This window comes from Heloderma suspectum, chromosome 2 (assembly GCF_057233095.1).
Source record: "Heloderma suspectum isolate Gila_16-S chromosome 2, 16-S_ref, whole genome shotgun sequence".
NCBI lineage: Eukaryota > Metazoa > Chordata > Lepidosauria > Squamata > Helodermatidae > Heloderma > Heloderma suspectum.
Window position 1 is genome coordinate 192271519 of NC_139459.1, and position 14136 is coordinate 192285654.

The 14136-nt window shown below is 45.0% G+C and overlaps 1 protein-coding gene across 1 annotated transcript in view; it reads left to right on the top strand.

The window, feature by feature from the left end:
• Positions 1-3015, top strand: part of ESYT1 (extended synaptotagmin 1) — a 63873-nt gene extending 60858 nt beyond the window's left edge. The window contains exon 31 of the mRNA XM_084837012.1: positions 396-3015. Coding sequence (XP_084693138.1) covers positions 396-429 — 34 coding nt within the window. The 3' untranslated portion in view covers positions 430-3015. The remainder of the gene's footprint in view (positions 1-395) is intronic.
• Positions 3016-14136: the final 11121 nt, after the last annotated feature.

Consider the following 14136-nt stretch of genomic DNA (forward strand, 5'->3'; position numbering starts at 1 on the left):
AAATGTTTGTTGTACTGCATTTCCCCGGTTTACGATTAGATATTATTGACCATCCCTATGTATGACAAGGCAAGAGATGATGCCTGTGGCATTTGGACATGTGGATCCAAGGGAAAGGAGCTTCAGGGATGTGAATGAGGTTCCTTTTAGGGTGCATTCCAAAACATACAAATGCCAGAATTTGCCTCCACCTTCAGGGTCATTTGGCATGCCACCCCCTCCTCTCCCGATCACAGCGAGAAGCTGCACAGCGGGAAGTCCGGAGAATTTATGCTTCTCCCAGCAACTGTCCACACCTCCTTTTGTGGGTGGAGTCTCACCTCACTGCCTGGGATCTACTGCTGTTAGGTTGTTTTATGTCATAAAGGTCCAAAAAGGCTCTCCTTATCTTGCAGGTACGATTTAAAAGACGACAAAACCAGCTCCTAGTCTCCACGGTGCCTCCTTTCTCAAAACGTCGCCATCCAAGGAGTTGAGTTGCTGGCGTGAACGCCGTTGCCACCACCCTCCACCGCAGGATTCCAAGCTCACCCCTGCCGGATGGGCTTTTCAGTGTTTTGTTTTTCAGCAATCATAGTGTTGTGTTTCTAGAACCTTCTTTTTCAACGTGAAGCTGATAGGGTTAGAGAAGCGACTCCAGAGCAGGGTTTGGAGGAGATGGGGTGGGGGATTCACGTCCTGCATTCACCCTGTGCGCTTCTCTCAACACTGCAAACCGCATGCTGCCTTTTTATTGACCAAAGAAGTGGGCCTTTTTCATCCTTTGGCTGAGGATGAATTTCCTTACAGGCCTGCAGATGCTGTGAGCTAAAGCTTTCAGCAGCCACTGGAGAAGAAGCTAAAAAGCCCAGGAGCAAACTGAGCCTAGGGTGAGGTGTTAGCTGGAAAGGTACAAGGAGACCAGCCTGGAGGGACCAAATACTTTCCCGATAGTAACAGTGGGGAAATCTCCTTTGAAATAAAGTGTTCCACACTTGAAGAGGAAGTGGAACCATTTCCACTTGGTGTCCCCGAAGTGGGCCATTTACCATCTTTTATCTGGAAAGGGAACATTATGTATCCCTGCCCACAGATTGTTCAGCTGGGAAAAGTGATTGGGATTCTGCCCTAGTTCTCTTGGTAATGCGGCTTTTATAAATGGCATTTTGCCATTTTGAATAGAAGGATTTAAATGCAGGTGTGGGGATGGTGCAGTGGCCAAGCAATTTTTATTTGCAACTTTTAATTTTATTCCCACTACTGGGGAATCCATGACACTGACCTCTGTGCATGTAGCTGATGTCTCAAGTGGCACAGTGCCCCTATCCTGACATTTTGCAAACTCCTGGCAGCAGCTCATGATCACCCCACCACGCATAACCTGTTTCTTCTGATTATGGCTCCTTGTTTAGGCTTCTTGTGCTGCTAATCCAAATTGACAGCCTGCCTTCTTGCAATACCTTTATTTGTGCCACTTTCATTGCTTTTTTTAAATGAAAAGATGAATGTTGTTTGGTGCCTTCTTGCACTCCAGTCTGGGAACTGGTGCGTGGAAAAGAAACCTCCTGCACCTCACCCTCCTGCACCAAGTTCTAGGGCTGTGTGTATTCTGTAGCAAGGAAATACCAATTCCGTGCTCCAAATCAGATTTACAAATATGCAGAATTTATCTACCTGTATACAGACTAACTTGCAATATTTGCATTTTAACTGACTTTGAATCTATTTTGCAGGGTGAGGGGAAGGACAGACATGAAAGTTTTGGGAGAGGAGATTTGCTTCAAGGGGCAAAAGTCACAAAGTTATATAAGGCCAGAAGTCCCCCTGCCCCCTACGTACACATGGTGGTGTCCTCTGAACTTACACCATAGGCATGATTTTAAGGTTTTCTCTGCTAGCTTGAAGAACTTTTAAAGTTTTTGAGCCTCTGGAGCTTTTCCATACATTAAAAAAACCTTGTTTTCCAGACCAGTAAATCACTGCTTGTAAACTTGCAGTGCTGTTATTTTGGGGGGTGCGGGACAAGTGCTTTTAAAACAGACTCCCATGGTAAAGGCACCATTTCATTGCCTTTCCCTCATCCCCAAGCTATTCTTCCTTGTACTGCGCTTGATGGGGGCGCCTTCTAGAGACATGTGGGCAGCATGGACTTCCCCTGATGGTGTTATCTGGCAGCTGCACTGAGTTTTGTTTTTGTTTTTGTGGAGGTTTGTTGTCTATAGTGTTGCTATGAGAAAGAATCACATCGCTTTACTGATTTACAAAATAATCATGCAGATAAGCCCTCAGGAAGCTAAATTCTGATAGATGCATCATAGTGACTGTAGATTTCTTCTGCCTTTCCAGACCTTCTAATCTGGAGCAGGTGGAAGAGGCAGGACATGCTTCTACCCTTCCCAAAATATAGACCAAGAGCATTTCTTTGCTGCACTAGCTGAACTTCCACTGTCCAGCAATCCCACCTCTGTCTGTCTGTCTGCCTGTCTGTCTGTCTGTCTCTCTCTTTCACCCCCCCCCCCATAATAGCTGGAGACAGAACACAGGAACTCTGATTTTCTCTCTCTCTCTCCTTTTTTGTTCTATACACACACACACACACACACCCCATAATAGCTGGAGACAGAACACAGGAACTCTGATTTTCTCTCTCTCTCTCTCTCCTTTTTTGTTCTATACACACACATGCTCGCTCGCTCGCTCATTTCTGAAGCAGCCAAAACTATTATTTGAGAACTATTTATAAAAGTTCTTTTTAGCCTCTTATTTCTATGTGTATGACTGTAGCGAATGTGTTTGACACAGCAAAACCACCTCCTCATGGAATCTGGCTCTGCTCCCTCAAGAGGTTCTTGACAGGGGAAGCTGAGTGTGCCTGTAAGGAGCTCAATCACTTGCTGCCTTCCATGCCAAATCAAAGCTCCAATTCGTGCTTTTCCTGAAGCAGGCTTTACTGTAAGAGTGTGTTTCTGGCACCTGCGCCTCTCGTAGCAGCCACTGTAATTTGTTGTAGCAAATAAAGAGAGGAGGAAAATGTGACTTTGCGTTAGGTTTTATTTGCAGCACTGCCGCCACCACCCCAGGAAACAAAAACTTGATGGGAAAGCAAATACACACCCCAGTCTTCTTGAGGTTCTGCGACAGCAATGCTCAAAGTGCACCTTCAAGATTGGACTGCTTGCGTGCACATTTGGACAATGAGGGTCAAAAAACAGGGGCTGATAGAATTACTGGCAATAAGGCCACACCACATGCTTCCTGTTGGGATGCTGCTTCCTGGTGATGGTGTCCTAAAATCTTGACTGTGAGCAAACCAAGGCTGGCTCTGCACAGGTCCCCAGTACACAACCTTCCTCACTTGTTGGGCTGCCTCCTGCCCCGTGTGCACTGGCACTTCATACATATTGTGTTCTGATGTAGCAGGGTGAAGGTGAGTACGATTTAAGGCAGGTTTGTGACACTTGTCAGGGACCATAACTGCTCTAGGGCGCACATGCCTACCTAAGGTGCATATGGCATCATCTTGGATGAAATATTTTGTTTTTCCATCTACTCACTCGCATGTTATTAATGCAAGGCGGAGCAGGGGCACATGTTATTAAATTGTTGGCAGTTGTGGGAATGGTACAAAGACACTTCACCTGCAATGTGCACATAGACATCTATGTTTCAGGCACCTCCAACATTACTACTTTTATTTATTTATTTTGGATTTATACACCGCCCAACTGGCAAGTGCACTCGGAGTATTATACAATCATAAAACCAAACAACAAGGCAGTTAACCAAAAATACAATCAAAATGTCAAAATAATACAATATTAAATGTTAGAGACATTAAAAACATTGAGGAGCCACCAGTAAAATTAATACATTTAGGTAGCAATTCTGTGGCTGTTAGTCAGCGGCTAGACAGCCATAGGATATCTGGTTTTCCAGGAAAACAACCCCCTTCCAAGACCCCATGCTCTGCGCTTGCAAGAGGAGCATGGAGTGGCCAAAATGGGGCATTCCTGGGCTGGGAGGGCGGAAATGCCAGTACGACACATCTTATGTGTCATCCAGCAGCCTCCTCCCCCACTCTGCCCTCCCGAAATTGGCTGTCTTGCCAAAAATGCAGGGCAAGAGAAGCGTGGAGGGAATTATCCCCTCCGTGCTCCTGCCCTGCATTGGATAGGTGGTTGCCTCCGAATTCGGAGGCAGACACCTGTCTGCATAGGATTGCACCCTTAGATGCCAAGTTCAGACCTTCCTCTTAAAGCAAGCATTTAATCTTTAATCTGTTGCTTGATTAAAGATTAAATGCCTGCTTTAAGAGGAAGATCTTAACCTGGCATGTAAACCTTTACAATGAAGATGTCAGGCAGATCTCCCTCGCAAGGACATGCTATAGATGGTGCCGACTACGGAGGAGGCTTTTCCAGCCACCCGTCGCACCATTGTGGGCAGCAGTGGCACCCAGAGAAGATAGCCAAAGATAATCCATTATTATTAGTGCTAGCATTATTAGGATTTATACCCCACTCACTATTCATCCAGTAAGGATCCCAGAGAGGCTTTCAGATTAATAAAAACAGGCCTGCCCCCAGGCTTGCAATCTTAAAGAGACACAACACAAAAGAAAAAAAGGATGGGGAGGGAAAAGAAAACCCAGGCACCAATTCTTAATGGTTCACAGATCTTATAATGACCCACTATGATGGAAATAGGCCACTCAATTCAAAACAGGCCTCAGTGGGCCTCCCAGAAATAGTGGCTTTTCCGTGAGGGGCTGGGATTGGAGGACCAAGTGCACACTGAAAGCGAGTGGGCTTATTTTAGGCAGCAAAAAGGCTGCTAAGGCTTGCCCTGGCATTTCCATTGCTGCCGTGCGTATCTCCTTCCACCTGAGCACACACTGATGTTTTTCTTTATTACATTTATATTTCACCTTTCTTCCTCTTCCAAGGAACATGGTCCTTCTCCTCTCCATTTTATCCTCACAAGAGGCCTGTGAGGTAGGTTAGGCTGAGAATCAGTGACTGGCCCAAAGTCACCCAGTGAGCTTCATGGCCGAGCGGGGACTAGAACCCACATCTTGGTCCCAGTCCAACACTCTAGCCACTACACAACACTGTCCCAATGCCTGGGACAAATAGCATTTTTGTCTAACAAAAATGCTGGCACCATGGGGATGCTTCAGTCTGTGACCTACACATAGCAATTGCTACACCTTGTTATGGAGTGGTTAACTGCTCTTCATCAAAAAAGACAGGATGGTGCACAACTGAACAGCCTGATGTAGCACAGCAACTCCATGCTAAATTTCAAATATGCTTCTATCTCGCCAGTCTTGTTTTATAGCCAAGGAAACTTGTTACGAAACCCATTTTAGTATGTAACCCATATTTGTCTCTAAAAGCATAATCAGAATTCATTTTCCCACTGATAGGACAGTTCCTATCCCTACCTAGGAACTGTCCAATTTTTTTTGTAAGTACATTTGATACAGTTTAAAATAGTACGTAGCAGTTTCCCTGTGGGAACAGTATGTCTGTGCCTTAGCTAACTGGGATTGCTACAAACCCTCTGATGTGCATAACAGATAATGCACGTGTCCTTTTCTGCTGCTGTGAAGTCAAAACAGGTGACTTAATTCCTGTTCTCTAAGGAAGGAGGAAGTCTGCCCATTAAAAAGAGATACATACCCGCTGCTCCTGGACTGTTCCTTTGTAAGAACCTTGCCAGAATAAACATGAGCCCTTTTTATGGTTACTCTGAAGATCCACTTCTCCAAGATAACGTATCCCAACACAACTAGCTAGGCTCCAACTCTTGGAGGCTCCTCCATGTTTCCAGTCCAGCGGTACAAGATACTTGGCTGACCCTGGGCTCCTACAGTCACCTCTTCTTGGTAACCTTAGCAACAATTATCAGACTTGAGAAGGCTCCAAAGTCCTGTATTAAGGTGAAGTTCACCCTCTGCGATGCTGCTGATACTTGGGAAGAGAGAGTGTGCGCATCTGCGTGTGTGCGCACACATGTGGGAGATTTACTACACATGCTGTATTTGCATGAATATTGCTGATGTAATTGTACCGTTCCTGAAGCAACAGACAGTGGGTGCTTCCAAATTAGGCTTTTATTGTGCCGTCACCCTGGCGCTTTTTCATGGAATTTTACTTAGGGTCTAGACATCGTCATCTGCCCTCCATGACATTCCCATGTTTTCCTGTTGCTTCTTCAATCATTTTTCTTACTACGGAAAATCCCATAAGGAGAAAAAGACAGGCTATCTAAACAATGCCTTCTGACCGGTAGTGTTAGGTGCCCTCCATCTGGAAGCACCCAGTCTCTACATATCGGTTATACCCATGCTTCAGACAGGAAAAAGCTGAGTGAGGAGAAATTTTTGCTGGCGTGCTCCGTCTCTCTCGCTCTCTCTGTATACAGCCTGAGAAAACCAATATATACTGATTCCTGACCTGTTTCTAATTGGCCCCTCTCAAATCCACCAAGGCCTTTAAACTTCTGCTTCGGGATCTAAAAGTGTATGTAGAAGTTGTGTTCCCTATTAGGTCACAAGGACAGTTCTAGAAGGTGGTGAGCTCAGGTATTTGCCAGGTGCCCAAGATTGGCAAAAGGCCCATGATGACCGAAACAGCTGCACTACCATTCTTTTTGTGTGGAGCACCCAAGACGGTCAGAGGCAATGTGAGAACTACCTCTTTTTGGCTAAGGGAGCCCACGGTGAATGCCTTGTCTAAGAGCCACCCAAATCCTGAAACCAGAGCCAGCCTATTAGGAAGAAGGGACATTTCCATGCCTATGCAGATGTGAATTTCCAGGAATTGTCCTTCAAAGTTCTGTATATGCATCAGCTGCACATCAGTAACAGCAGGGGATGTTACGCAACTGCCAACTAGGTCCGCAAAGGGAAGTTTTTCAGTGGTTGTGGTTCTTACTGTTATCACTTACTACCACTATTCTTATTCTCACACACACAAATCTGCTTGAAGGGAAGAACAGTGAGAGATGTCAGCAAATGCTCCAATCTCCTCTTCTAATAAAGTTGTAACACAGCGTTGCCTGGAATGCAGGGGAGGTAATTCTGGCAGGACAACTGGAGCCATCAATCAACCCCTCCTTAACACTGAGGCGGCAGGCCTGCCTTGTGCTTCTCAGCTGCCTGGTCACTCCTCAGCTCTTTTGTTAGCTTGGGCTAGAGGATAATGTGTCTGCAGCTGGCATCTGAGAGTTGGGAAGTGTTTCATTGGCACTCTCTCAGCCTCGTGATTTGGATACAGCAGGTACCCATTTGTGGGAATTTACTTGCTTGATTTAGCTCGAACTTGTTTCAAGTTATATTCCTGGTCACCAAGCAGATGCAGTGACATCTGTAGTGAGGTAGCAATGTAAACATGATATGTTGCCTAAGGACAAAGCAACATCTGGAATTCTGGAAGGTGTATGGTTTGGCAAGTCAATGGAGTCTTTTTCCTTGACTAGGCTGTATTTTCTCTTCCTGATGGCATTTACTAATAACATAATAAATACAGCACATTTCAAATGTCCAAAGCACATAGTATATATACTCTCAGAAATCCTGTACGATAGGCCAGTATTATTATCCCCATTTTGCTGGAGCCGTTGACCCAACGGCTGAGTGAACAGTGGCTTGCATAAGGCCAACCAGGGGTGTGTTTCTACCGGTGATTTACTCCAGCCTGGCTGCATGTTGAGGTCGCACATCGTAGCCATCCAGCAGGTGTCCTGGAGTTTATCGCAGAAAAACCAGTTCTTCTGAGACTGGTTATAGTCCGACTTTTCCTCTTTACTTTGGCTTGGTTACGGTCTTCTTGGGGTGTGTTCCATCACCCGCACTTGCGTTGGTCTCATAGTCCTGCCCATGGGGGCATGTCGCTCACTGGCCTGTGGCCTCACTGAGTGTTCCCTCCCTGTTTTCTGGAAGTTTCAACGCCATTTTGGAGAAGGATGCCGAGAGACCAACTAAAAAAAAAATACATTGAAAATAAGCGCAAGATCACTAGTGCATATAAGCATGCTATCATGGGCTAGCAAGTGATCTCACTACAGCCTGAAAATAAGTTTTATCTCATTCTCAGGTCGCTTCCCCAGAACTACTAGGTAGGATCCATGGCTAATATTCCTTTGTGTCCTTCGGTCCCCTTTCACAAGCTTCATAGTTCAGCTTTCGTATATTACATGCTAAGGCACATGCCCTCCATGTCAATATCTTGGCTCTATCACAAAATGGCAGTAACATGCATTTGCACTAATGCGCGATAGCGCATTAATGCATTAGTTCAGGGGCACCTGCTAACTCCTGTTGTAGTCAGTGAAGTTTGTCCCCAAAAATGCACTATCACACATTTGCACTATCGTGCGATAGCCCATTTAATTCAGGGGTGCCTGCTAATGCGGTAGCCTGGTATTTAGAGGGAAAGGGGAAAAAATGGGCAAAATGGGGCATTGATCTGGGAAGTCCACTCAGAAGTAAATCCCGTTGCAGCCAATGAGGCTTGTTCCCAAGATTGCCATTAAGGGGAGTAGTACCTGGAGGGCGGAGCCTCTCCTATTGGTTGAGCAGCCCCTGCCAATCTGGTGACATTCACTTCCAATCCCCCCACCCCACCTAGAAGTTTGTTTCTGTCAGGGATTTATAATGGTGCAGTGCAGTCCTTCATGGAGCCATGCTGATTTCATGAAAACTCCGTTATTCCTTCGTTTGTTTTGCCCTTCCATTTTTGTGGAAACATGGCCCAGGAAGTTCATGGCTGAGATGACATCTGGACTAGGGAATTGCAGCTTTTCACAAGCTGGTGTCCTCCGGATGTGTTGGACTGTAACTCCCATCATTCCCCACCAGCATGGGAATTGGCCATACTGGTTGGGAGTTGTAGTCCAACCCATCTGGGGGGCATTAGATTGGGGAAGACTGGCTCAGACTGTTAGCCACCAGTGTTTTGCACTGCCTAAACCTGGGCTTGTCCCATATAACATATGACAGGAGCAGCTAATGGTCAGGCTTAGGTGTTCTCCATGCTAAAAAAAATAATATATTTCTATTTCTGCACCAAAAAAGCTGAATTCTACAACCTCTATAATTATTATTATATAATTATAATTATTATATGATAATTATATAATTACAATTATTATGTAATCATAATTTGATGATGATGATGATGCAAATAATAAATAATGCACATTTGGTCCATTCTGCAGTTTTTACTATTTTTCAACACCAATAAAAACACTCTGGTTTTGCTATCCATGACGGGAGATGCTGGGCTGGTCACTGGAACCCCTCACCCAACCACTAGTTATCTTATTCAGCCACCAGTTTTGCTTCTAATATTTCAGCAGGCATTGCTTATACAGTTTCAAGCACATGTTCACAGCCACAAGGGCTAGAAACGTCATTTATTAAAATGAATTCAGATTCTCAGAAAGCTGAATTCCGCAGCCAGCCCCACATTCTGCACTTTTTCTAGGCTCCTGTGGAATTGCAGCTGAATAATCTGTTTTCCCTAAGTGTAACCTTACCGCTAAAGTCCTAGCGGGAGTGGGAAACAAGCAAGTTGCCAAGCCAGGCTTTGGCTGTGTGGAATGTTAAGGGCGACATTTAAAAAATAATAATCCTAGCATTAGTTGAGGATCCTCATTAACCTCCCCTAATATCTGCACCTGTGACTTTGCATCTCACTGAAACCACTTCTGGGAGATGAACGTGACAGATGTTTACCCCCAGCAAATACATGCTGACTAAAATTATTAGAATGGGAAGTTAAGCTGAGGTGAGGCCTTTGTTTTGAAATGGCGACCTGCTTTGAATTTTGTCTTTAATAGCATCAGGCACCCAGCCCAACACTAAAACATTACTGAGCAGTACTGTAAGCACAGAAGAGCCCTGAGCCTACCTCAATATATGAGCCCTGAGCATCTTCTAGAGCTGTTCATTCCATTCGCAGCAAAATCTCTGGCCAGTTGCTTCAGACCCTTTGTTTGAGCGACATGAATTATCTTCCATTCAGAGCTTTTCTACACGAGGCTGTTAATCCACTGTATCTATTTTCACCCCTTCATGGATCACTGCCTTGTTGTGGCGAAGGGGCTTGCGTAACTCAGTGAAGCCATAAGCTATGCCGTGCAGGGCCACCCAAGACGGACAGGTCATGGCAGAGAGTTCTGACAAAATGTGGTCCACTGGAGAAGGAAATGGCAACCCACTCCAGTATTCTTGCCAAGAAAACCCCATGGAACGTATCACAAGGCTAAAAGAGATGACGCCGGAAGATGAGCCCCTCAGGTCGGAAGGTGTCCAATATGCTACTGGGGAAGAGCAGAGGGTATTTCCAAGTAGCGCCAGAAAGAGTGAAGCGGCTGGGCCAAACCCGAAAGGACACTCAGCTGTGGATGTGTCTGGCGGTGAAAAGAAAATCCGATGCTGTAAAGAACAATATTGTTTAGGAACCTGGAATGTCAGATCAATGAATCAAGGTAAGCTGGAGGTGGTCAAACATGAGATGGCAAGATTGAACATCGACATCTTGGGAATCAGCGAACTAAAATGGACAGGCATGGGTGAATTTAATTCAGGTGACCATCATATCTACTATTGTGGGCAAGAATCCCTTAGAAGAAATGGAGTAGCACTCATAGTCAACAAAAGGGTGGGAAAAGCAGTACTGGGGTACAATCTTAAAAATGATAGAATGATCTCAGTACGAATCCAAGGCAAACCATTCAACATCACAGTAATTCAAGTCTATGCCCCAACCACTGAGGCCGAAGAAGCTGAGGTTGATCGGTTCTATGAAGACCTACAACACCTTCTAGAACTAACACCAAAAAAAGATGTCCTCTTCATCATAGGGGATTGGAATGCTAAAGTAGGAAGTCAAGAAATCACCGGGATAACAGGCAGGCATGGCCTTGGTGTACAAAATGAAGCAGGACAAAAGCTAATAGAGTTTTGCCAAGAGAACATGCTGATCATAGCAAACACTCTTTTCCAACAGCACAAGAGGCGACTCTACACATGGACGTCACCAGATGGTCAATATCGAAATCAGATTGATTATGTCCTTTGCAGCCAAAGATGGAGAAGCTCCATACAGTCAGTAAAAACAAGACCTGGAGCTGACTGTGGCTCAGATCATGAGCTGCTTCTTGCAAAATTTCGGCTTAAATTGAAGAACGTCGGGAAAACCACTAAACCTTTCAGGTATGACCTAAAATATATCCCTGATGAATATACAGTGGAGGTGAGGAATAGATTTCAGGGATTAGACCTGATAGACAGAGTGCCTGAGGAACTATGGACGGAGGTCCGTAACATTGTTCAGGAGGCAGCAACTCAATCCATCCCAAAGAAAAAGAAATGCAAGAAAGCAAAGTGGCTGTCTGATGAGGCTTTACAAGTAGCTGAGGAAAGAAGGGAAGCGAAAAGCAAGGGAGAAAGGGGAAGATATACCCAACTGAATGCAGAGTTCCAGAGAATAGCAAGGAGAGACAAGAAGGCCTTCTTAAATGAACAATGCAAAGAAATCGAGGAAAACAACAGAATGGGAAAGACTAGAGATCTCTTCAAGAAAATTGGAGATCTCAAGGGAACGTTTTGTGCAAAGACGGGCATGATAAAGGACAAAGAAGGCAGGGACCTAACAGAAGCAGATGAGATTAAGAAGAGGTGGCAAGAATACACAGAAGAACTATACAGGAAAGATCTGAATGTCCCTGATAGCCATGATAGTGCGCTCACTGAACTTGAGCCGGACATCCTCGAGAGTGAAGTCAAGTGGGCCTTAGGAAGCATTAGTAACAACAAAGCTAGCGGAGATGACAGTATTCCAGCCGAGCTATTTAAAATCCTAAAAGATGATGCTGTTAAAGTGCTGCATTCAATATGCCAACAAATCTGGAACACTCAACAATGGCCACAAGACTGGAAAAGGTCAGTTTACATTCCAATTCCAAAGAAGGGCAACGCCAAAGAGTGTTCAAACTACCGCACCATTGCGCTCATTTCACATGCCAGCAAGGTGATGCTCAAAATCCTACAAGCTAGGCTTCAGCAGTATGCGAACCGAGAACTACCGGAAGTACAAGCTGGGTTTCGAAGAGGCAGAGGAACTAGAGATCAAATCGCCAACATTCGCTGCATCATGGAGAAAGCCAGAGAATTCCAGAAAAACGTCTATTTCTGCTTCATTGACTACGCTAAAGCCTTTGATTGTGTGGATCACAACAAACTGTGGCAAATTCTGAAAGTGATGGGAGTACCAGACCACCTTACCTGTCTCCTGAGAAACCTGTACGAGGGTCAAGAAGCAACAGTAAGAACCAGACATGGAACAACCGATTGGTTCAAAATTGGGAAAGGAGTACGACAAGGCTGCATATTGTCACCCTGCTTATTTAACTTATATGCAGAGTACATCATGAGAAATGCTGGGTTGGATGAATCAGAGGTCGGAATTAAGATTGCCGGGAGAATTATCAACAACCTCCGATATGCAGACGATACCACCCTAATGGCAGAAAGCGAAGAGGATCTCAAGAGCCTCTTGTTGAGGGTGAAAGAGGAGAGTGCAAAAGCTGGTTTGAAACTCAACATTAAAAAAACGAAGATCATGGCATCTGGCCCCATCACTTCCTGGCATATAGAAGGGGAAGAAATGGAAGCAGTGACAGATTTTACTTTCTTGGGCTCCAAGATCACCGCAGACGGTGACTGTAGCCATGAAATTAAAAGACGCTTGCTCCTTGGGAGGAAAGCTATGGCCAACCTAGACAGCATAGTAAGAAGCAGAGACATCACCTTGCCGACAAAGGTCCGTCTAATCAAAGCTATGGTTTTCCCAGTAGTAATGTATGGCTGTGAGAGCTGGACTATAAGGAAGGCTGAGCGCCGAAGAATTGATGCTTTCGAACTGTGGTGCTGGAGAAGACTCTTACGAGTCCCCTGGACTGCAAGGAGGTCAAATCAGTCCATCCTAAAGGAAATCAACCCTGAGTGCTCATTGGAAGGACAGATAATGAAGCTGAAGCTCCAATATTTTGGCCACCTAATGCGAAGAGAAAACTCCCTGGAAAAGACCCTGATGCTGGGAAAGACTGAAGGCCAAAGGAGAAGGGGACGGCAGAGGATGAGATGGCTAGATAGCATCACGGATGCAATGAATATGAACTTGAGCACACTCCGGGAGAGAGCGCAGGACAGGAAGGCCTGGCGTGCTATGGTCCATGGGGTCACGAAGAGTCGGACACGACTGAACGACTGAACAACAACAACAACAATCTATTTTCAGTTTCATCACAGAACTGAGATTCCAGCACTACACGTGGAACATTTCCTTTCCTGCTTTTCCACTGAATAACCTCTAGATGCTACTGTGATATAGCAGAATAGCACAAATATACAAGAGGAAATCATGCTTTCTTTCACTTTCACAATTAAATGCTGCATATTCCCTGCTCTAAAACAAACTTCGAGCAGGGAATGACAAGCACCTGATAAACGCCTCATTGAGCTATCCCCCACAACCTGAAGATCTCTTTCTTGGTCAGTCACCGCTAGTTCAGGTGTGATCAGCATTTATGTGATTTCGGATTTTTTTGCCCCAGCGTGCATCACTTTACCCTTGTTTAAGTTGAACCACACTTGCCATTTTAATGCCCATTCCCCAGTTTGGGGAGATCCTTTTTTGTTTTAACCACCCTCTCTTTCCATCTGTTTTCCCCAAACTCTCCCAAGCTGAAGTGCTGCAACACCAGAACAAAAGAAGGGGCTCAGGGGTCTATGCTGAACTGTTTTCTAGAATCAGGCACAGTTCTATTCAGTGTTGCCACCTCTGCTAATATGTACACACAGAAGGGGACACACCCAAATGCAGCGCTCCTTACACACACAGGCCAGGATCCAAAGAATCATGCAATTAGTCAATGTAAAGCTTTTTTATGTAGCCTAGCCATAGTATCTCCAAATCGTTTCCACCCAACCCAGTTCTTCTCTCCTCAGTTTTGCCCTTGAATCTAGAGCAGAACACAAAACATCATGTTTATTAGGCTAATCAGGCTTCAAGGATTCTAAAATATCGCCACTTTTTCCAACCTCTGTTGTTTGATAAGGGAGCAATCCCCATATTCTGAGTT